General features: G+C 37.8%; 1 protein-coding gene across 9 annotated transcripts in view; it reads right to left on the bottom strand.

Moving 5' to 3' along the window:
* The window catches only part of PHTF2 (putative homeodomain transcription factor 2), a 124,859-nt gene that overhangs the window by 79,481 nt on the left and 21,791 nt on the right, over positions 1-23,587 (bottom strand). For 4 of the 9 annotated variants that reach the window (XM_082473493.1, XM_082473497.1, XM_082473496.1 and 1 more), the window contains exon 2: positions 16,846-16,925. The exons of the other annotated variants lie outside the window; for them this stretch is intronic. In XM_082473493.1, coding sequence (XP_082329619.1) covers positions 16,846-16,890 — 45 coding nt within the window. In that variant the 5' untranslated portion in view covers positions 16,891-16,925. The remainder of the gene's footprint in view (positions 1-16,845; positions 16,926-23,587) is intronic. 9 annotated transcript variants of the gene reach the window in all.

The following is a 23,587-nucleotide window of genomic DNA, read 5'->3' as shown; positions in this document are numbered from 1 at the left end:
TGTAAAGACTGAAATAAATGGAAATCCCAAGGTGCAATGGCTGGTGAATACGGTGATGAATCAGAACTTCCCAGCCAAGCTGTTAACAGTTTTTGCCTGGTCATCAAACAAACACGCAGTCTTGCCTTATCCTGATGGAAGATGATGCGCTTTCTGTTGACTGATTCTGGATGCTTTCGTCGAGTGCTGCTTTCAGTTGGTCTAATTAGGAGCAATACTTGTTGGCATTAATTGTTTGGTTTTCCAGAAGGAGCTCATAATAGAGGACTCCCTTCCAACCCCACCATATACACAACATCACCTTCCTTGGATGAAGACGGACCTTTGGTGTGATTGGTGGTGGTTCATTTCGCTTGCCCCACAATCTCTTCCGTTCCATATTATTATACAGTATCCACTTTTCATTGCCCGTCACAATTTTTTTTAAAAAACGGAATGTTTTCGTTATGTTTAAGTAGAGAAGTGCATGTGGAAATATGGTCAAGGTTTTTTTCGTTTAACTTATGTGGAACCCAAACATCAAAGCAATTAACGTAACTAAGCTGGGGCAAATGATTTTCAACGCTTGATTTGGATATTTTCAGTATGTTGGCTATTTCCCGCATGGTATAACGTTGATTGTTCTCAATTAATGTCTCAATTTGATCGCTATCAACTTCAGCTGGTGTACCGAGCGTGGAGCATGACATTTCGCAAACGACTTTTGACACGTTCGATCGGTCACGGCACCTTCTCCACGCACTGCACAAATCTTCTTTTGCATTTCAGTTGCATTTTTACCTTTCTTGGAATAATAAAGTATAATATGCCAAAAACATTGCTTTTTCTCTTCCATCTTCAACATTAAAATAGCTACACAACAATTCACCAATTTTGATGTTTTTTTTAAATGCACACTGATATGACAGCTGTCACAATACAATCTAACAAAACTGTTTCAAATGAAGTTAAAGACAACTAAGCGCTACTAGAGCCATCTTACGGAAAAAATGGGACGAACTTTTTGGCCAACCCAATATTTGCATATAACCTATGCACATCCTCCCGTATACTTTAAATCCTCTCTAGGTTACTTACAATACCTAATACAATGTAAAATGCTACGTAAGTCGTTGCTGGTGCTTGGCAAAATCACATTTTGCTTTTCGGAACTTTCTGAAGTTTTTTTTCTGAACATCTTTGATCTGAGGTTGGTTGAATCCGTGGATGCACAACCTGGGGATGTGGAGAGCCCACGGTAATTAATTTACCTACAATTTTACTAACTGATTAAACAAATGGGGATAAGGCCAAAGAAGTGAAAATTCACGGCAAAGAAGCACAGGTAAACCACAATGTATTATAAACCAAAGCCACTATTAATAGACAATAACAACTACGGACCAGGAAAATATTAGAAAATGGTCATTTCTATTCCATTTGCAGTTAAAGAACTTTTGGAAAGAGTCAAAATTTTTTTAAAGTTTGGTTATTTAAAGAAAGATACCCAGAAAATTCATCAAATAGCATTGTGCATTCCTCACAATCACTATGTAAAATTTTAGGTGGTATTAAACTTAAGAAACTCTCTGTCCTTCTACTTATTTATTCTATCCACTTTTTAATGCATCATTTATTTTGTTCCTTCCTAAAATACCTCTCCTTAACCATGAAAAAAAGTACTTCAATTGATCTCAGATAAAGAATGACATTTTCTGAGAAAATAAAAATTATTTGTGCTAGAAATTAAAGCAAAGGGTGAAGGAGAGAGCAACTAAATGCAAATATAGAATTATTAAATATACAGAAGAAAACTGACCACTTCTTCTGATGGTGTTTTTCTATTTTAACAGATACAGAAATGTTCAATTTAGAAGAGCTATTAACCAAAACCTTTAATTATCCAAATTTTTATTAATAACAATGCTCCATACTTAGCAAGAGGGAAAAGAGAAAGCACAGAAACAGAGTGAAGAAGGCAATGTGAAGTTGAAGGCAGAGGCTGCAATAATGCATCTACAAGCCAAGGAACACTAAGGATTGTGTTTCCACAGAAGCTAGAAGAGAAGCACGGGACAGTTTCTCCCCAAGAGCCTCCCTACAGAAGGAACCAACCATGCTGACACTGTGATTTTGGACTGCTGGCCACCTGAACCATGGGAAAAAATACATCTCTGTTGTTTTAAGCCACCCAGTTTGTGGTCATTTGTTATAAAAGCCCTAGAAATCTTATACAACTTCTTATAATATCTTGACATAGCCACAAAGTTAATCCATTTCATTACCGCAATAAATCAAACCATGAAAATATATATGGAAGCACTCTGAAAAATAGATGCTATTTAAATATGTGGTGGTACTAAACATCTTCATTATCATCATCATCATCTTATCATTAATGCTGTTAAATCAACCCCTATGTACATATAATACTAATTATATCTTTCTTTAAAAAAAGATGTAGGGACTTCCCTGGTGGCACAGTGGTTAAGACTCCACTCTCCCAATGCAGGGGCCCCGGGTTCAGTCCCTGGTCAGGGAACTAGATCCCACATGCATGCCGCAACTAAGAGTTCGCATGCCACAACTAAGGAGTCAGCAAGCCGCAACTAAGGAGTCAGCAAGCCGCAACTAAGGAGCCCCTGAGCTGCAACTAAGGAGCACACATGCCACAACTAAGGAGCCCATGCGCCGCAATTAAGGAGCCTGCCTGCCGCAACTAAGACCCAGTGTAACCAAATAAATTAATTAAATATATATATTTTAAAAAAGATGTATACCCCTCCAAACACTCTCACATCAGAAATCATCTTTAAAAAAAAAAACAAAAAGCCTCTGAATATCCATGTAAAGTGCAGACAGTAAACCATGTTCCTATAGGGGTCAGACAGGCAACATAAATGTGAGGTGAGGTTGGTCCAAGTGCACATGTCCTTACCATTAGGAATGTAGCAAACTAGACAGCACATCCCCCAAATTCAGATTTTTGTCTGAAATGTTCTTATATTTCAATGCTGACTTGACTTTTAAAAACTGAGCCAACTAAGCCAAAACTATCTCCAAGTCCTGTATGGCCCTATGGTTCTCCAGGTTTCTCCCTCCAACGTAAATAAAGCGCTAAGCCCAGTGTTTGACACCCAGTAAATCCACAAGAAGCACTAGGTGCTATTATAATAATGGTCTATTATCACTGCTGACCTTTGTGAGAGCACTTCCAGTAGGGCAGAGGCAGAAGCCAGACTACAGCGACTTGAGGACCGATGGCTAAAGTGGCAGAAGAGACAATGGCATAGTCTTTTCTAATTGGAAGTTGAGGAGTAGTAAGAGGGGATAAGCAAGGACAGAAGCTGAAAGAGGAATATGGGAACATAAACATTCTTCATTAAGGTTTATCTACAGATTAAATGAAGAGCTCTTTTAAACAGTCAAAAAAAAAAAACCTTTCAAATTAAACAAGTGAATTTTATAAAAGTTTCTTCAGTGTGTTTTTCAAAGCAACTTTAGTACAGGAAAAAAGAGTGGCCTAAAAGTCAGCAGATCTGAGTTTTGGTTTTATCATTAATTCATGACTATGATCAAGTTATTAGATCTACAGGCATCAGGTTTCTCATCTGTAAAGCAAAATGTTTAACAGGAACTAGATGATCTCTAAAGTCAAACTATCTTGACTACTGCATAGCATAGTTTCTTTCTTCCTTGTAAATAAAATTCAAACTCAAATTATTTATTTTAGAAATACCCAAACTGGAGAGAGGGTGACGGTGGAAAATTTTAAGAACTTCATGACCAAAATGAGGGATAAAAATCTTAGGTGAAAAGGTACATATTTCAGTAACTAAACTAACCAATGTATTTCTGCTAGGAAAAGACTTATTTTTGGCAAGTAAGTGACATTGAAAAGGAAATGGTGGAAAACATGAGCAGTGACTGAAGCAAAGAAAGTTGAGGCTTATAAATTACACTTAATCATGTCTCTGCTGTACGAGTGACAGACAACAAACATCAACTAAATACCCACTGTTCTAATACTGGATGGATATTAGAAGACTGACATTTTAGGTTTCTCATTTACAAGTAAGAATCTTTTTAGCCTCATGAGAATTTTTAGAATCCATGAAATAAAGCACTCTGATAAGTTTGGGGAACAATTCCTCTGATAAGTGTATGAATATGAGATAAAAATAATAGAAATAACTCTCAGTTATTGAAGGCTTACCCTGTGTAGAGCACTTTGTGAACCCTTTGCATATATCATCATCATTTTAAAGATAAAAGTCAGTGTTTATATGTATGAAGAAAGTGAAATTCAGACACCATCTGTCCAGAATTATACAGGCTTTCAAGAACAAGGATTCAAATCTCTGCTTTCCAACCCCAAAAACCTATGTTCTGGTTACCATGAAGATATACTGCCTCCTACAGTGGTCACGCTCAAAGGGGTCAGGCTGTGACTGACAGGGAGCCTGAAGGTTTTGTAAAGCCGGTAACATTCTATTTCTTGATCTGAGTCCTATTTTATAAACAGGATACAAACAGTTCTGAACACAAGCAGTTGTTCAGTCTGTAAATATATGTGTAAATATGTAAATATATTATATATAATAAATAATAATCTGTGTGGTTTTGAGTATATATTATATACCACAATAAAACATATATTCTCTATGCATTAGTCAGGACTCTCTTTTATAAGTAAAAGTCCAATTCAAACTACCTTCAACAAGAAGGGTAAATTTAGGGACTTCCCTGGTGGCACAGTGGTTAAGAATCTGCCTGCCAATACAGGGGACACGGGTTTGAGCCCTGGTCCGGGAAAATCCCACATGCCGCGGAGCAACTAAGCCCGTGTGCCACAGCTACTGAGCCTGCGCTCTAGAGCCCGCGAGCCACAACTACTGAGCCTGCGCTCTAGAGCCCGCGAGCCACAACTACTGAGCCTGCGCTCTAGAGCCCGCGAGCCACAACTACTGAAGCCCCTGTGCCAAGAGAAGCCACCGCAATGAGAAGCCCGTGCACCACAATGAAGAGTAGCCCCTGCTCGCCACAACTAGAGAAAGCCCACACGCAGCAACGAAGACCCAGTGCAGCCAAAAATAAATAAATAATTTTCTTCTTTTTTTTTTAAAAAGGGAAATTTATTGGCTAAACAACTCAAAGGTCAGGACTGAAGCTAATCTCAGGGTGGAATGAATTCAGGGACCAGAGCACCTGCTGGCCTGTGGTTGTCTGCTTTTTCCCTATTCCTGACCACTCTCTGTGCTCTCTCATCCTCTTCTTCTTCTAAAACTTTTTCCATGTTGTGGTAACATGCTTAGACTTGCATCCTTCTAAATGAAAGTTCCTAAATGAAAGAAGCAAAAGAGTCTTTTCCAGCAGCTCTAATTAAAAACAAAACAGAGGGGAGAAGAAGATGGCGGAAGAGTAAGACACAGAGATCACGTTCCTTCCCACAGATACATTAGAAATACATATACACGTGGAACTGCTCCTACAAAACACCCACTGAACGTTGGCAGAAAACGTCAGACCTCCCAAAAGGCAAGAAACTCCCCACGTACTTGGGTAGGGCAAAAGAAAAAAGAAATAACAGAGACAAAATAATAGGGACGGGACCTGAACCAGTGGGAGGGAGCCGTGAAGGAGGAAAGGTTTCCACGCACTAGGAAGCCCCTTCGCGGGCAGAGACTGCGGGTGGCGGAGGGGGGAAGCTTCGGAGCCACGGAGAAGAGCACAGCCACAGGGGTGCGGAGGGCAAAGCGGAGAGACTCCCGCACAGAGGCTCGGCGCCGAGCAGCACTCACCAGCCCGAGAGGCTTGTCTGCTCACCCGCTGGGGCGGGCAGGGGCTGGGAGCTGAGGCTCGGGCTTCGGTAGGATCTCAGGGAGAGGACTGGGGTTGGCGGCGTGAACACAGCCTGAAGGGGTTAGCTCACCACAGCTGGCTGGGAGGGAGTCCGGGAAAAAGTCTGCAGCTGCTGAAGAGGCAAGAGACTTTTTCTTGCCTCTTTGTTTCGTGGCGTGCAAGGAGAGGGGATTCAGAGCGCCGCCTAAACGAGCTCCAGAGACGGGCGCGAGCCGCGGCGATCAGCGCGGACCCCAGAGACGGGCATGAGACGCTAAGGCTGCTGCTGCCGCCACCAAGAAGCCTGTGTGCGAGCACAGGTCACTATCCACACCGCCCCTCCCGGGAGCCGGTGCAGCCCGCCACGGCCAGGCTCCCGTGATCCGGGGACAACTTCCCCGGGAGAATGCACGGCGCGCCTCGGGCTGGTGCAACGTCATGCTGGCCTCTGCCGCCACAGGCTCCCCTCCCTCCCCCCCGGCCTGAGTGAGCCAGAGCCCCCGAAGCAGCTGCTCCTTTAACCCCGTTCTGTCTGGGCGGGGAACAGACGCCCTCAGGCGACCTACATGCAGAGGCGGGTCCAAATCCAAAGCTGAACCCGGGGAGCTGTGCGAACAAAGAAGAGAAAGGGAAATCTCTCCCAGCAGCCTCAGAAGCAGCGGATTAAAACTCCATAAACAACTTGATGTGCCTGCATCTGTTGAATACCTGAATAGACAACGAATCATCCCAAATTCAGGAGGTGGACTTTGGGAGCAGGATATATTAATTTTTCCCCTTTTCCTTTTTTTGTGAGTGTATATGTATAAGCTTCTGGGTGAGAAGCTTTGCTTTATAATAGCTTTATTTTACTTCACTATATTTTATCCTCTTTCTTTCTTTCTTTCTTTCTATTTTTTCTCCCTTTTACTCTGAGCCGTGTGTATGAAAGGCTCTTGGTGCTCCAGCCAGGCATCAGGGCCGTGCCTCTGAGGTGGGAGAGCCAACTTCAGGACACTGGTCCACAAGAGACCTCCCAGCTCCACGTAATACCAAACAGCGAAAATCTCTCAGAGATCTCCATCTCAACATCAAGACCCAGCTTCACTCAACGACCAGCAAGCTACAGTGCTGGACACCCTATGCCAAACAACTAGCAAGACAGGAACACAGCCCCATCCATTAGCAGAGAGGTTGCCTAAAATCATAATAAGGCCACAGACACCCCAAAATACACCACCAGACGTGGACGTGCCCACCAGAAAGGAAAGATCCAGCCTCATGCACCAAAACACAGGCACTAGTTCCCTCCACCAGGAAGCCTACACAACCCAATGAACCAACCTTAGCTGCTGGGGACAGATACCAAAAACAACGGGAACTACGAACTTGCAGCCTGTGAAAAGGAGACCCCAAACACAGTAAGATAAGCAAAATGAGACGACAGAAAAACACACAGCCGATGAAGGAGCAGGGTCAAAACACACCAGACCTAACAAATGAAGAGGAAATAGGTAGTCTACTTGAAAAAGAATTCAGAATAATGATAGTAAGGATGATCCAAAATCTTGGAAATAGAAAAGACAAAATGCAAGAAACATTTAACAAGGACGTAGAAGAACTAAAGAGGAACCAAGCAACGATGAAAAACACAATAAATGAAATTAAAAATACTCTAGACGGGATCAATAGCAGAATAACTGAGGCAGAAGAAAGGATAAGTGACCTGGAAGATAAAATGGTGGAAATAACTACTGCAGAGCAGGATAAAGAAAAAAGAATGAAAAGAACTGAGGACAGTCTCAGAGACCTCTGGGACAACATTAAACGCACCAACATTCGAATTATAGGGGTCCCAGAAGAAGAAGAGAAAAAGAAAGGGACTGAGAAAATATTTGAAGAGATTAGAGTTGAAAACTTCCCTAATATGGGAAAGGAAATAGTTAATCAAGTCCTGGAAGCACAGAGAGTCCCATACAGGATAAATCCAAGGAGAAACACGCCAAGACACATATTAACCAAACTGTCAAAAATTAAATATAAAGAAAACATATTAAAAGCAGCAAGGGAAAAACAACAAATAACACACAAGGGAATCCCCATAAGGTTAACAGCTGATCTTTCAGCAGAAACTCTGCAAGCCAGAAGGGAGTGGCAGGATATACTTAAAGTGATGAAGGAGAAAAACCTACAACCAAGATTACTCTACCCAGCAAGGATCTCATTCAGATGTGATGGAGAAATTAAAACCTTTACAGACAAGCAAAAGCTGAGAGTTCAGCACCACCAAACCAGCTTTACAACAAATGCTAAAGGAACTTCTCTAGGCAAGAAACACAAGAGAAGGAAAACACCTACAATAACAAACCCAAAACATTTAAGAAAATGGGAATAGGAACATACATATCGATAATTACCTTAAATGTAAATGGATTAAATGCTCCCACCAAAAGACACAGACTGGCTGAATGGATACAAAAACAAGACCCATATATATGCTGTCTACAAGAGACCCACTTCAGACCTAGAGACACATACAGACTGAAAGTGAGGGGATGGAAAAAGATATTTCATGCAAATGGAAATCAAAAGAAAGTTGGAGTAGCAATTCTCGTATCAGACAATATAGACTTTAAAATAAAGACTATTACAAGAGACAAAGAAGGACATTACATAATGATCAAGGGATCGATCCAAGAGGAAGGTATAACAACTGTAAATATTCATGCACCCAACAAAGGAGCACCTCAATACATAAGGCAAATACTAACAGCCATAAAAGGGGAAATCGACAGCAACACAATCATAGTAGGGGACTTTAACACCCCACTTTCACCAATGGACAGATCATCCAAAATGAAAATAAATAAGGAAACACAAGCTTTAAATGATACATTAAACAAGATGGACTTAATTGATATTTATAGGACATTCCACCCAAAAACAACAGAATACACATTTTTCTCAAGTGCTCATGGAACATTCTCCAGGATAGATCATATCTTGGGTCACAAATCAAGCCTTGGTAAATTTAAGAAAATTGAAATCGTATCAAGTATCTTTTCCGACCACAACGCTATGAGACTAGATATCAATTACAGGAAAAGAGCTGTAAAAAATACAAACACATGGAGGCTACACTACTTAATAACGAAGTGATCACTGAAGAAATCAAAGGGGAAATCAAAAAATACCTAGAAACAAATGACAATGGAGACACGATGACCCAAAACCTATGGGACGCAGCAAAAGCAGTGCTAAGAGGGAAGTTTATAGCAATACAAGCCTACCTCAAGAAACAGGAAACATCTCGAATAAACAACCTAACCTTGCACCTGAAGCAATTAGAGAAAGAAGAACAAAAAAACCCCAAAGCTAGCAGAAGGAAAGAAATCATAAAGATCAGGTCAGAAACAAATGAAAAAGAAATGAAGGAAACAAGAGCAAAAATCAATGAAACTAAAAGCTGGTTCTTTGAGAAGATAAACGAAATTGATAAACCATTAGCCAGACTCATCAAGAGAAAAAGGGAGAAGACTCAAATCAATAGAATTAGAAATGAAAAAGGAGAAGTAACCACTGACACTGCAGAAATACAAAAGATCATGAGAGATTACTACAAGCAACTCTATGCCAATAAAATGGACAACCTGGAAGAAATGGACAGATTCTTAGAAATGCACAAACTGCCAAGACTGAACCAGGAAGAAATAGAAAATATGAACAGACCAATCACAAGCACTGAAAATGAAACTGTGATTAAAAATCTTCCAACAAACAAAAGCCCAGGACCAAATGGCTTCACAGGCGAATTCTATCAAACATTTAGAGAAGAGCTAACACCTATCCTTCTCAAACTCTTCCAAAATAGTGCAGAGGGAGGAACACTCCCAAACTCATTTTACGAGGCCACCATCACCCTGATACCAAAACCAGACAAAGATGTCACAAAGAAAGAAAACTACAGGCCAATATCACTGATGAACATAGATGCAAAAATCCTCAACAAAATACTAGCAAACAGAATCCAACAGCACATTAAAAGGATCATACACCATGATCAAGTGGGGTTTATCCCAGGAATGCAAGGATTCTTCAATATACGCAAATCAGTCAACGTGATACACCATATTAAAAAATTGAAGGAGAAATACCATATGATCATCTCAATAGATGCAGAGAAAGCTTTCGACAAAATTCAACACCCATTTATGATAAAAGCCCTGCAGAAAGTAGGCATAGAAGGAACTTTCCTCAACATAATAAAGGCCATATATGACAAACCCACAGCCAACATTGTCCTCAATGGTGAAAAACTGAAACCATTTCCACTAAGATCAGGAACAAGACAAGGTTGCCCACTCTCACCACTATTATTCAACATAGTTTTGGAAGTGTTAGCCACAGCAATCAGAGAAGAAAAAGAAATAAAAGGAATCCAAATTGGAAAAGAAGAAGTAAAGCTGTCACTGTTTGCAGATGACATGATACTATACATAGAGAATCCTAAAGATGCTACCAGAAAACTACTAGAGCTAATCAATGAATTTGGTAAAGTAGCAGGATACAAAATTAATGCACAGAAATCTCTTGCAGTTCTATACACTAATGATGAAAAATCTGAAAGTGAAATTAAGAAAACACTCCCGTTTACCATTGCAACAAAAAGAATAAAATATCTAGGAATAAACCTACCTAAGGAGACAAAAGACCTGTATGCAGAAAATTATAAGACATTGATGAAAGAAATTAAAGATGATACAAATAGATGGAGAGATATACCATGTTCTTGGATTGGAAGAATCAACATTGTGAAAATGACTCTACTACCCAAAGCAATCTACAGATTCAATGCAATCCCTATCAAACTACCAATGGCATTTTTCACAGAACTAGAACAAAAAATTTCACAATCTGTATGGAAACACAAAAGACCCCGAATAGCCAAAGCAATCTTGAGAACGAAAAATGGAGCTGGAGGAATCAGGCTCCCTGACTTCAGACTATATTACAAAGCTACAGTAATCAAGACAGTTTGGTACTGGCACAAAAACAGAAATATAGATCAATGGAACAGGATAGAAAGCCCAGAGATAAACCCACACACATATGGTCACCTTATATTTGATAAAGGAGGCAAGCATATACAGTGGAGAAAAGACAGCCTCTTCAATAAGTGGTGCTGGGAAAATTGGACAGGTACATGTAAAAGTATGAAATTAGAACACTCCCTGACACCATGCACAAAAATAAACTCAAAATGGATTAAAGACCTAAGTGTAAGGCCAGACACTATCAAACTCTTAGAGGAAAACATAGGCAGAACACTCTATGACATACATCACAGCAAGATTCTTTTTGACCCAGCTCCTAGAGAAATGGAAATAACACCAAAAATAAACAAATGGGACCTAATGAAACTTAAAAGCTTTTGCACAGCAAAGGAAACCATAAACAAGACCAAAAGACAACCCTCAGAATGGGAGAAAATATTTGCAAATGAAGCAACTGACAAAGGATTAATCTCCAAGATTTACAAGCAGCTCATGCAGCTCAATAACAAAAAAACGAACAACCCAATCCAAAAATGGGCAGAAGACCTAAATAGACATTTCTCCAAAGAAGATATACAGATGGCCAATAGACACATGAAAGAATGCTCAACATCATTAATCATTAGAGAAATGCAAATCAAACTACAATGAGATATCATCTCACACCGGTCAGAATGGCCATCATCAAAAAATCTAGAAACAATAAATGCTGGAGAGGGTGTGGAGGAAAGGGAACACTCTTGCACTGTTGGTGCGAATGTAAATTGATACAGCCACTATGGAGAACATTATGGAGGTTCCTTAAAAAACTACAAATAGAACTACCATACGACCCAGCAATCCCACTACTGGGCATATACCCTGAGAAAACCATAGGTCAAAAAGAGTCATGTACCACAATGTTCACTGCAGCTCTATTTACAATAGCCAGGACATGGAAGCAACCTAAGTGTCCATCATCAGATGAATGGATAAAGAAAATGTGGCACATATATACAATGGAATATTACTCAGCCATAAAAAGAAATGAAATGGAGGTATTTGTAATGAGGTGGATGGAGTTAGAGTCTGTCATACAGAGTGAAGTAAGTCAGAAAGAGAAAAACAAATACAGTATGCTAACACATATATATGGAATCTAAGGGAAAAAAAAAAAAGGCCATGAAGAACCTAGTGGCAAGACGGGAATAAAGACACAGACCTACTAGAGAATGGACTTGAGGATATGGGGAGGGGGAGGGGTGAGATGTGACAGAGTGAGAGAGTGTCATGGACATATATACACTACCAAATGTAAAATAGATAGCTAGTGGGAAGCAGCCGCATAGCACAGGGAGATCAGCTCGGTGCTTTGTGACCACCTAGAGCGGTGGGATGGGGAGGGTGGGAGGGAGGGAGATGCAAAAGGGAAGAGATATGGGAACATATGTATATGTATAACTGATTTACTTTGTTATAAAGCAGAAACTAACACACACACAAAAAAAACAAACAAAACAAAAACAAAAAACTATAGGACAGTTTGGGTCGTCACATTTACCTGGACCCATCACTGTGGCCAAGGGAATGAGGTACCATTTCTGGTCTGGTCTTAGTCACATACCCACCTCTTTGGTCAGATGGAAGAAGTATGTGCAGCACATACTCCTGTTGGTCATTAAAGAAACTGCAGAGTACTGACCGCCACTCTAATGTCTCATCTACTATATTCCAAGTCATAAGATGCATTACTAGTATTATTTTTAAGAGTGATACTTCATATTTATTCAACAATTCATAAACCAATTTAAAAACCTTTTCAAAAACTATATTTAAAGTTGATTCACTCCTTCATAACCCTGTGAGGCACAAAGAGGAAGCACTACCATCCTCAGATTACAAAAGAAGGAACTGAGGCTCAGAGAGATTGAGTAACACATTCAATATTACAAGCTGATAAATGTCACAAAATCGAATGCAAGTGCTCTTTCAACCATATCATACTATAAGGCACAGTAGTTTAAAATTACATTAAAGATTTAATGGTACCTATGAGAATATGGTTCAAGGAAAAAAAAAGCTTAAAAGAGAAAATGTGATAAACCCATTTGTCTGAGGCTCAGTACTTCTATTTGGTAGATCTTAATTTTATATCTACTACTATAAGCATTCAGAGGCAAAAGAGCACTATACAGGAAACCACATACCATCAGAAAGCATTTCTTGTTTATCACTTAGCATGCCTTCAGCTGCAAGGAAATAAAATTAAACTTCAAGTGACTGAAAACATAAGGGGATTTATTATCTCATACGGTAAGAATTCCCAAGATAAGATATTTTCAGAGTTAATTAATTCCATGGCTCAAAAAGTCCTGAAAAACTCAGGATCTTTCCATCTTTCAACTCTGCCAGACTTGGCCTGTTGTCAAGCTCCCTTCTGGGGAGCAAGTTCATTACAACAGCTTCAGGCAACAGAGCTTCACCCACTAATGTCCAGAGACAGGAAACAGACCCTCTATCTCATTTCATTCATTTACCTATGTTAAATTAGTTAATATATGTAAAGCATCTAGAAAATGCCCGGCACATAATAAATGTTATATAACTGTTAGGGGAAACACTGACTGAAACCACCCACCCTGGCCAGGCACCACAATAACCATTTGCATGAGTTATTTTACAACAGGAGGTCCTGGTAAGGAACACGGAACTAACAAGCCACCACCAACTGGAAGAATTCGGGAAAGGTCAATAGGAGACGCCAGTCCATATGTCCTACCAACCTCCCAGAATCCTCCTCACTGGAATCCATCTTGGCTGAGTGATGCATGCGCCACCAGGAAGGACCCTGAGTCAGAATGATTGGCCAGAGACAACCTGGAAACTAATCCCATCACCATAAAACCCGAGACTGCAATCCACGTGGCAGAGCAGTCCTCCTGAGTTCCCTTACCCTCCTGCTCTCCACCCAGGTGCCCCTTCCTAATAAAGTCTCTTGCTTTGTCAGCACGTGTGTCCCCTCAGACAATTCATTTAAGAGTGTTGGACAAGAGCCCACTCTCGGGCCCTGGAAGGGGTCCCTCCTGCAAGAAAAGGACTTTTTTTTTTTATAAGCCTATATTTAAGAGGAGCACAAATCTATATGACCAAAGAGCAGTGAAAGGAACTCTCAGGCTGATGATAAAAGGAAATACCAAGATGGCAGATGAGAGGCATGACTTGAGAAAAATCCATCCAACAATGGAGCAGGAGGACAGAGAGTTCTAGGAGGGTTATTCCCAAGAAAGAAAAAAAAGAAATTGGTAGAATACCTGAATGTGACTGACTACAACAAAAGTTGTTCAGTTCTGTCAGAGACTTTCAAGAACTAGAAAAACAAAGCAAAACATAAAAACTGTTGCACAGACAGGAAATATTATCACAGATACTACATGATGTTGCTCTAAATACTGCATACACAAACATAAGCCCCGAATACTGATTTAACCAAAATTTTAGTCACTGGGAGGATGGGGTAGGGGGATTGGAAAGAAATCATAAAAAAGCTAAATCCTTACCATACAGTCAAAAATCAACAAAAAACATCTATAATGACATAATCAAGAAAAGGCAAGGGCCCCTTGCCCACTACTTTCTGGAGACAACTGAGTAGATTCTAAATAACAGTTACCACTCAGATCGCTAAACTGTATAACTATTTATGACAATTAATTGCTTTGTGGCAAAGGCTAATAATCATCTTAAATCTGAAGGCTGCCTCAGCGACCCAGATTTTCCATAGTTCTTTCTCCCTCTTGTTCCCTCATGGCGTTTTAGCATGGAACTAGCAGGGAGAACAGAGAGGAAGTTATGGTATAAATATGGGTATCTGGTCACTGATCTTGGTTGTATGACTTAATTTCTTTTGCACCTTTATAACTTGGGCAAAGTAGATATGTATAAAAAAAAGTAAATACCATAAAAAAAACTAAACAGTGTTATCCAACAGGGCATTATTCCATTTTTAGCAGGGCAGTTCTTTTTGGTGCCCTAAGATAGCTCTATGAGGCTATCTTAGAGCACAGGTATGCAAACTAAGGGCTGTGGGCCAAATCTAACGCACTGCTGGTTTCTGTAAATTAAGTTTTATTGAAACACAGTCATGCCATTCATTTCATTCATTTACATATTGTCTATGGCTGCTTTTGTCCTGTAACAGCAGAGTTGAGTATTTCCACAGAGACCTATGGCCCTCAAAGCCTAAAACACTTACCACCTGATCCTTTATAGAAAAAGTTTGCCAACTCTAATTTAGAATATTGCATGATATTTTGTATCCGATTCCTACCCACAAATGTCCGTATTCCCCAAAAAGTAATTATGAAAACTCAAACTTCACACCCTATATTTGCAACCCACCCTCCCCTACTCCCTACCAGGATGAAGAGTAGCAGAACTTTGAAACACCGACTGCCTCCAGGGAGCAGAACTCAGAGATTGGATAAGGATAGGAAAGGGTACCAATAGGGGCTGTTATTTTTGTTTTCAAAAAGTCTTGAAATACTAAATCTTTCAAAGTATTCACTCGTATTCTTCAAGAAAATTAAATTTAAAAGCAAAAGAAAACAAGAGAGCAAATCAAATCTGGTTAATGGTTCTGGTGACTCTCTAACATAGTATGTGATTATATTTGCTAGATATAATTTGTTTTATCTGTTAGGGTTGCTCTGGAGAATTTTTTGGTTGCACATATCCAAAGCTGCTAGATAGACGATCCTCAGATAAGAAGGGTGTTACTGTGCTAAAACTGAATGTGAGTATAATACTTCAAACTCTCCGATCTCAAGAAAGGTCAATTAATCTAACACATCCTACAAATGATCTTCAGTGAAGTTTGAAATGTTTAAACATAAAAAGTCCGATAGATAAAATGTTTAATAAATATTACTAACTCTCATAAGTAGAAATTAAGAGAAAAGCTTTCAAAGATCTATGTAGGAAAAAAAATTAGTTTTCTTTAATTCAGCTTTCTTTTAAGTTGACTGGAAATTTAAAAGTAAAGATGACACTAATATAAAAACACAAAAGATTGAATTAATAGTATGATCAACATCAATACTTCCAATTTATTACTTTACGAGAAAAATGTGATACTGTATATCTGTGGTATGTTCTACCCAGAAAGGAAATGACACATCCAAACACAGACTGTATTCTTAGGTATGTCTAATCTTTAAAGTGTGCTAATTTACCATGTATTTACAATTCAACTAAATTTTAAAATTGTCTGATTTTCCCATACATAGGAAAAGCTTTAAATATATAATTATCTTTGTTAATAGGGACCTAATGAATAAGGCATCAAAACGTTTTAAAATGTGAAAACAAACGTAATTCACTATATAAGCTAAAAATCTAAGATACCACATAAAACAACAATACATTTTAAAGAGTGTAAACAACACTCTTCAGGAATAAACAGCTTACTGTATCTTCAAAAAAGGCATCAGAATTTGTACTTTATAAAGAAAACATTACATTGGTAAAACTTATTTTGAAACGTAGGATGACACAGCTAGTTAAGTAGTTATGACGACTATTCCTAAAACATCAAAATAAACATTTTAATATTTCAGTTTGGAAAATACAGTCTCCAAAGGTTTATTCTACTGAAAAGATTCAGCTGTTGAATTGTAACTTACAAGAAATAGATTTAAACTATAGTTTCCCTTGTTATAAAATTATAACAGCTCTGTTAACCTAGCTTTCTTCAAAAGAAATTAATGTAAGAAAAAATTTAATGCTTCCATAAAATGCTAACTGTATTCATAATCCTGGATATTTGGTTTATGTTTTAACTGAAAATAATCTAGCTACTTTGATAATGTGGAGTAAAAAGTAGAGAAAAATATTTCTAAGCACCACCTTTCTTATTTTAGGTAACACTTGACATAAATCCATCGTATTAAAAAAAAGCGTGCGTTTTTAGAATAAAAACATTTAAAAGGTTAAAAGCTTTTGACTATCAACTTACCTTCTTTTGATACCACACTATAGCATCTGTGACTTTGGACGCCATTTATTCCACTGAGATCACACATTCGTCATTTTAGGCTGTGCAAGAGAGAAAAACATACAAAGGACTTGACTTCCACCTTCTAAAAGGAGACTGAACAACATGTGTACATAGCACTCTGGTTACTTGCACAGCAAGGGGTGTATGACTATACTTATATTACACCCTTCCTCATTACTATTTTAGCAACAGGTTCCCTTAAGTAAACAAAAATCAGTTGCCGTAAGAAAAGATCCTTCTACATGAATATAACACTTAAATTTTCTTACAAAATAGTTGAATTGTTTTTTAAAAAATAAGTCTTTTAAATATATTTCAGAATTTTCCAGGTTATACTGGAAATTTTTCATTTATAAATTCTCATATGATAGGAATCAATCCATTCACTCAGTAACAGATCAGTTTTGCTTCAGCTTCTATCTAGGAACTAGCATCAATTACTGTTGCTAAAGGATGGCTTGATAGAGATTCCAAAATTTATAATCATATTTAATTTTCCCTGATACTCAGTAAACACAAAGTTGAACTAAAATCAAATAGCTGGAGAAACCTAATTAATGTATGTTAAATACTAAGCTAATATTAGAGTTAATTACACAGGAATAACTACTATTAAGGACTTCTCAGACATCACAGTTTGCTAATATTTAGAAATTTACCACAGACTACTTCATAAGCATCTTTCTGGATACTAAACTTAATGGTTCCTTACTCCTAGAGAAAATTAATTTCAGATTGATTCCAGTTACCTCTGGAATACTTTTCTAGCCTTAATACTACACCGGCATGGAGGGCATCTCTGGCAGGAGTTAAGGATGAGCTTAAACAGGTTCAAACGCAGAATTCATTGCAGAACTCATTACAAATTAGAATCATCCAAGGCCAAACAGGATCTCAAGAAAAGTCTGAGAGTAGAGCACCCTGCCCAGCCAATCCTAGCACATGCAGATCTGCAACCGGCGAGATGCTAACGTTACAGAGTTTGCCCAGAGTAAACAAAATACCAGAGGTTTTATACTCCATTCTTCGGAGCATAGAAGGATTCAAATATAATGACAATTACTACCAGCAAGTTCAAATATTCAGATCAACTTCTAAAATTTAAGGCAGAATTTACTTACTGCCTGTATTTTTTTAACTTTTATTGAAATATAGTTGATTTACAATGTTGTGACTGCATATATTTTTGACAGTGTTAGAGACCAGATTATTTATTACCTTTCCTAAGATACTGATTGCATCTTTAACTGATCAAATTCAAGTAAACCATGTTTTGAAAACCTCATAAATTCCCTGGCATCATGGAAAGAGGAGGAGCATAGAGTCAAAACATGAGGATTCAAATGGTTCCACTAACTAATATGCAATATTGAAGAAGTCACTTCACCTCTATGATCTAGTTTCTTTCACTTATAAAACAGGAGTAACTGTACCTATCTATCCCTTACAGAGTTTTTGTGACTAATAAATAAGACAATATACATAAAATGCTTACCAAAGTCTAGTACATATAGATGGTCAATTATAATTATTTTATTATTAATTTTATATTTAAAAATTCCCCAATTCAGGAACTGGGAAATATTTATATTTCCTTTTTTAAACATGGCAAACAGGTTAGAGAAGGAAAACGTGCAATCAGTTTTTGTTGACAGTTAAAATAAAAATAGTTACCTGATTATCCTAAGACTGCAACGTCAATTCTCAACTACATACACATGGATTATTTAGAGATTTCAAAGTTCACCTCCTCTGAAGTTTCTCAGTCAGATGTGGCTACCTTTATTTCTCTTACCAGGGTTCTGGGGGGAAGCTTGTCCTCACTGACTTAAAATCTCCCATTTTTTGTTTTTCTGTCCTGGAGGCCTTTGGGAGTAATTCATTAACTTTAACCACATTTTGTCCTAGAGGTTTTACCTTGATTCGGTCAGCAGACTATTCATTACAACATTACACCTTCATTATAATTGTCTATGAAGACTATTGTGTATGTTTTCCAAACTGGTTATAACTCTCCTCCCTCTCCTGTCCCCACCTTGCCAAATGCAAACTACAAAAAAATGCTACAAAAAGTATGAAAATATCAATTTTTCACTTTACTGTCCTTTAATCTCACCGAATCTTTACTGACAAAAATTCCAGCTTATCTACCAAAATAAAGATCCTCTTTCTAATCCCCAGTGGTATAAATAATATGCATTTCATATAGAAAATGTGAAAGGATCTTTTATTCACCCAATCTATTAAATATATAAGATATTTAATATATTTGGGGAATATTTAAATGGTCACATATAAATAGTATTTATTTATTTATTTATTTATTTTTAAGAAAAAGCTTCAGTGGAAGTGAGGAAAACAGTACCTGGTTCAAATAAAATAATCTCAAAGTTTTTTTTATATACTTTGGTTTACACCAAGCTACACTAAGAAATAAATTTTGAAAATCAACTCTAACAGTACACTAGGTACATAAAATGTTCTAAATATTTTAATTATATTCATTTGGATTTACGGACATAAAATTTCAATCAATTTTGTTTAAAAAAAAGAAACACAACCTTTCTTCAGGTAGTGGTAAGTTTTGCTCTACAAACTCATTTAACAGTTTTTCCATTGTGTCAACAACCTTTCAGTGACACAGAGTGGCTCATATCTATTTTTAAAACAGGTTTTACAGCATGCTAAGACAGATTCCTGAATCAGACATCTGACAAAGCACAGACACATGAGTATAAACAACAAGAAATAATAAATCAACAAATGATTTCATGAATAATAAAGATTATTTCTAAAGCTTTTCCAACTTCTTTGATTCTAACGGTCCAGGAATACAGGTTTATAGTCTCTTTTATCATGATAGTTCATGATAAATACTTTTTATGCTAAATTGACACTAAAATTAATTTACAGAGAAAAGTAGAATATTAAGCTTATTGGGTACCTTAAACAGAGGATCTTAATCTTTTTTGATCAATTTGATAGAAAGATGATATTAAGATATAAAAATAATCCAATTGTGAAAACACAGAGCTAACCATAGGCATAACATTTAAATACTGCCATAGACAGTTACTCTGAGCTAATTCTCTCGACGCTGCTTTAGTCATCATACTTGTCAAAACATCTGAAATTACTCTTTACTATGTCAAGGTCTACACAAAATGCATTTATAATGCCAAAGACTAGGATAGAGGAAAAAGATGACTATGAAGAGACAGTATGTTAAGTCTGCTTTTATCGAATCTCACTATCAGGGACTTGCCTGGTGGCGCAGTGGTTAAGAATCCACCTGCCAATGAAGGGGACACGGGTTCGAGCCCTGGTCTGGGAAGATCCCACATGTTGCGGAGCAACTAAGCCCATGCACCACAACTACTGAGCCTGTGCTCTAGAGCCCGCGAGCCACAACTTCTGAAGCCCGCGCCTAGAGCCCATTCTCTGCAACAAGAGAAGCCACCACAATGAGAAGCCCACGCACCGCGACGAAGAGTAGCCCCCGCTCGCCACAACTAGAGAAAGCCCGCGCGCAGCAACGAACACCCAAAGCAGCCAAAAATAAATAAAATAAAATAAAATTCTAAAAAAAAAGAAAAAAAAAAATCTCACTATCAAATACCCACAAGTATTCTTTGCACAGATATAGCCAAAGAAAAAGCAAGTTTTTAACCATTCCCTATGTTAGAAAAAAAAAAAAATCAGTCTATGGAATACTACATAATGTTACAATGTACTTCTCTCATAATTCTAAAACAAATTTCTCTGTTCCAGCATGACTCTCACTACTCTCAGAAAATAATTTATGCACACCTCTGACACTTCACTTGTGCTGTAATTCTCATTCCTTTTCTCCACTCATCCATCCTTCTAGATCAGTTCAAATCCTACTTCCTCTAAGATGAAGCTAGCTTTCTGTAAGGGTTAATTTGGACTAAAAAATGTTGAAGCTGGATGTCTCTTCCAGCACTAATTTGTACTAATAAATCTGGTATATAAATAAAAATGCAAAGCAATATGGCCACACATGTCATTCAATCATATGTAAACACTCTTAAGGAAAAAAAGAGGCATCCTTCTTCCTTTGTGTCTCACTAAGTACCCAACACATTATAATATGCAGAAGAGGAAGGAGAGCAGAGAAAAAGCAATGACTAAGCATCAGGAGAACTGGGTTCTAGATTCAAGTTCTGACACTAAGAGCTAGGGCTTTTGAATTAGTTACTGAATTCTCTGGGCCTTCGTTTCTCACCAGTGCCATCTAGTCAAATAATCCACAACTCAATAAAGGTTAAATAAAAATTCGAATAATGTACAGGAGTTCCTCTGAATTCCTTTACTAATACACCCAAAAATATTAACATTAGTTAAATCAGTGATACATATTTGGAATCTCATTATTACGCTATTCAGCAACCTTGTGTCACTCCCCACTGCACTTAGAATTGTATTTAGACCCTCTAAAGTCTCACACTAACCTACTTACCCAACATTATTGCTCACCGTCTTCTCATACATCTGTTTCAATCATACCACACTTCCTACACTTTCCTACCTCTGTGCCAAAATTAACACTTCTTCTCTTTCCAAAACAAGGAAGATTTCAAGAAGGCCTCCTAAATTCTACTTTCTCTATAAGTTTGTCCCAATTCCTCCATTAAATACTTCTCATCCTGTTCTGTATTCCCATTACACTTAATATGTTCTGTTTTGTACAGACTTTTGTATACTTGTCTGTATATGTGCCCCTACCACTACCCATAAGTTCTTTGAGAGCAGTCCAATGTCTTTACTACCTCGGAACTCTCCGATAGCTTTCTGTATATATTAAGCACAAATGTTTACAAACCAAATTAAACAGTTGCCAACCAAAGTATTGGTACCATCACAGATGAATGAATTTAAATTTTCTATCGACTGAAAAAAAAAAAAGAAAAAAGCACAACAGTGAGAGTGGTCAGTTAAGTTTTATTTGGGGCAAAATGAGGACTACAGCCTGGAAGATTAGCCTTTCACAAAGCTCTGAGGAACTGCTCCGAAGAGGTGGGGGGTGAGGTCAGTATATATGTGATTTTAGTAAAGGTGGGGATACATGCAATTAATCACACATTTTGGCAGAAGGTTGCTACTAGTCACAAGAAGACCGCTGCTAGTCACGAGGAGCAGATGTCTCCCTGAATGATTTTAGTGCTTTTCCAGATATGAAAGTATACAAGAAATTGGGCTCATAAAATCTTCTGAAAATATCTAACTATATGAAGGCCTGTACTGCCAGTTTTTCCGAGAGCAAAGAGTGCCTCATTCCTGATCTCCACAATCTCCACCCTGAACTCCTTTCAGGGTGTGTTGAAGGTCAGCGACCACAGTGGCTAACAACTTCACTCTTGTAGTGCCAGATGGAGAGTGACAATTTTTAGCTGGCAGGCCAGAAAGAAAAATTCTACCTGTCGAACTCCTGCACTACCCCGACATACATATAAACATAGAAACATACTCTTTCCTAATACTAAAAGGTACAAAAACATTGTGAAGTATAATTAGTATGGTTGGTTTATTTGCTGACATGTCACTCAATCAACCAATGTATAAGGATTTGCAGACCTATAAAGTACAATGAACAGGAGTAAAAGTCAAACCTGCCAAGTCTAGTCTACCTCTATTCCTAAATGCTAAAGTAAAGTTATATATAACTCAGTTGCCTCCTCCAAGGCTAAAATAAGCAATTTTTAGACTTCAGACACTAGGAACAAAGCTATTCTGTCCTTAAAAAGGTAATAAACACTAACGTTCAAACCAAATTTTTTCATACTAATATTGAAGTTAAAAAAAAAGTGAAATTCTGGTAGGAGGAGCCTGGTGTGGACAGACGGAAACCTTCTACTAGTTTCAGGGTTGCTATTTTCTAATCATATGACCTATAAATTGTTACAATTTCTTGAAAACTTACAAAATTCTTCATCTGGAACAGGATTTTATTTCATGGAAATGTTGTGAAGAATAAATACCACAAACTATATGTTTAAAGTCGTTTCCAATCTTAGAAAAATCAAATGCAAAATGAGGTCCAAGAGGTGTACACTTTCTATTACACCAGTTCATAAAAGGAATATTTGTAATTCTTATTTTCCTTCATGGAACCAACACATAGTCTGTGTATTTAAGGGCTAGAAGATAACACCTAACCTAAGAAGAAAAATTACAGCCAAGTAACTTCTGTGTAAATCTGTATTTACAAAAACATGTTGTACTGTTGTGAAATCTAAGAGAATAACTAGAGTTATAATCTTAATACCCACAAAACGCTCTGTAGAACTTCCTGATGTGTACAGCCAACCCACCCTGTATGTCCTTTAAAAGCAGCTCTTTGAATTTCAAGTTTCTTAACTTTAGCACGTACCCACAAAATCTCTACTAATAGCATTCCTTTGGGCTTTTTTTTTTTTTTTTAAATACTTAAAAGGTCCTTCAAATACTTAATTGATAGTGTACTGTGTAAGTGATTCTTGTTTTGACTGTTGTGCCATTTGGAAAAATCAATAATGAAATACAATCTAAATGGTTTAACTTCCTCATTTACTCACAAGAAATTTTTTACATCAACTCTTCAGTCATCATTCAAATATGGATATGTTATTAGAGGCCTCTAGTAAAAACATTAACTAAGTTAGTGTTCCAGGTACTCCATGACAAAATGATAATGCAT

This window comes from Balaenoptera physalus, assembly GCF_965194825.1.
Source record: "Balaenoptera physalus genome assembly, chromosome: 8".
NCBI classification, from domain to species: domain Eukaryota; kingdom Metazoa; phylum Chordata; class Mammalia; order Artiodactyla; family Balaenopteridae; genus Balaenoptera; species Balaenoptera physalus.
This window is presented reverse-complemented; position numbering and strand designations above follow the sequence as displayed.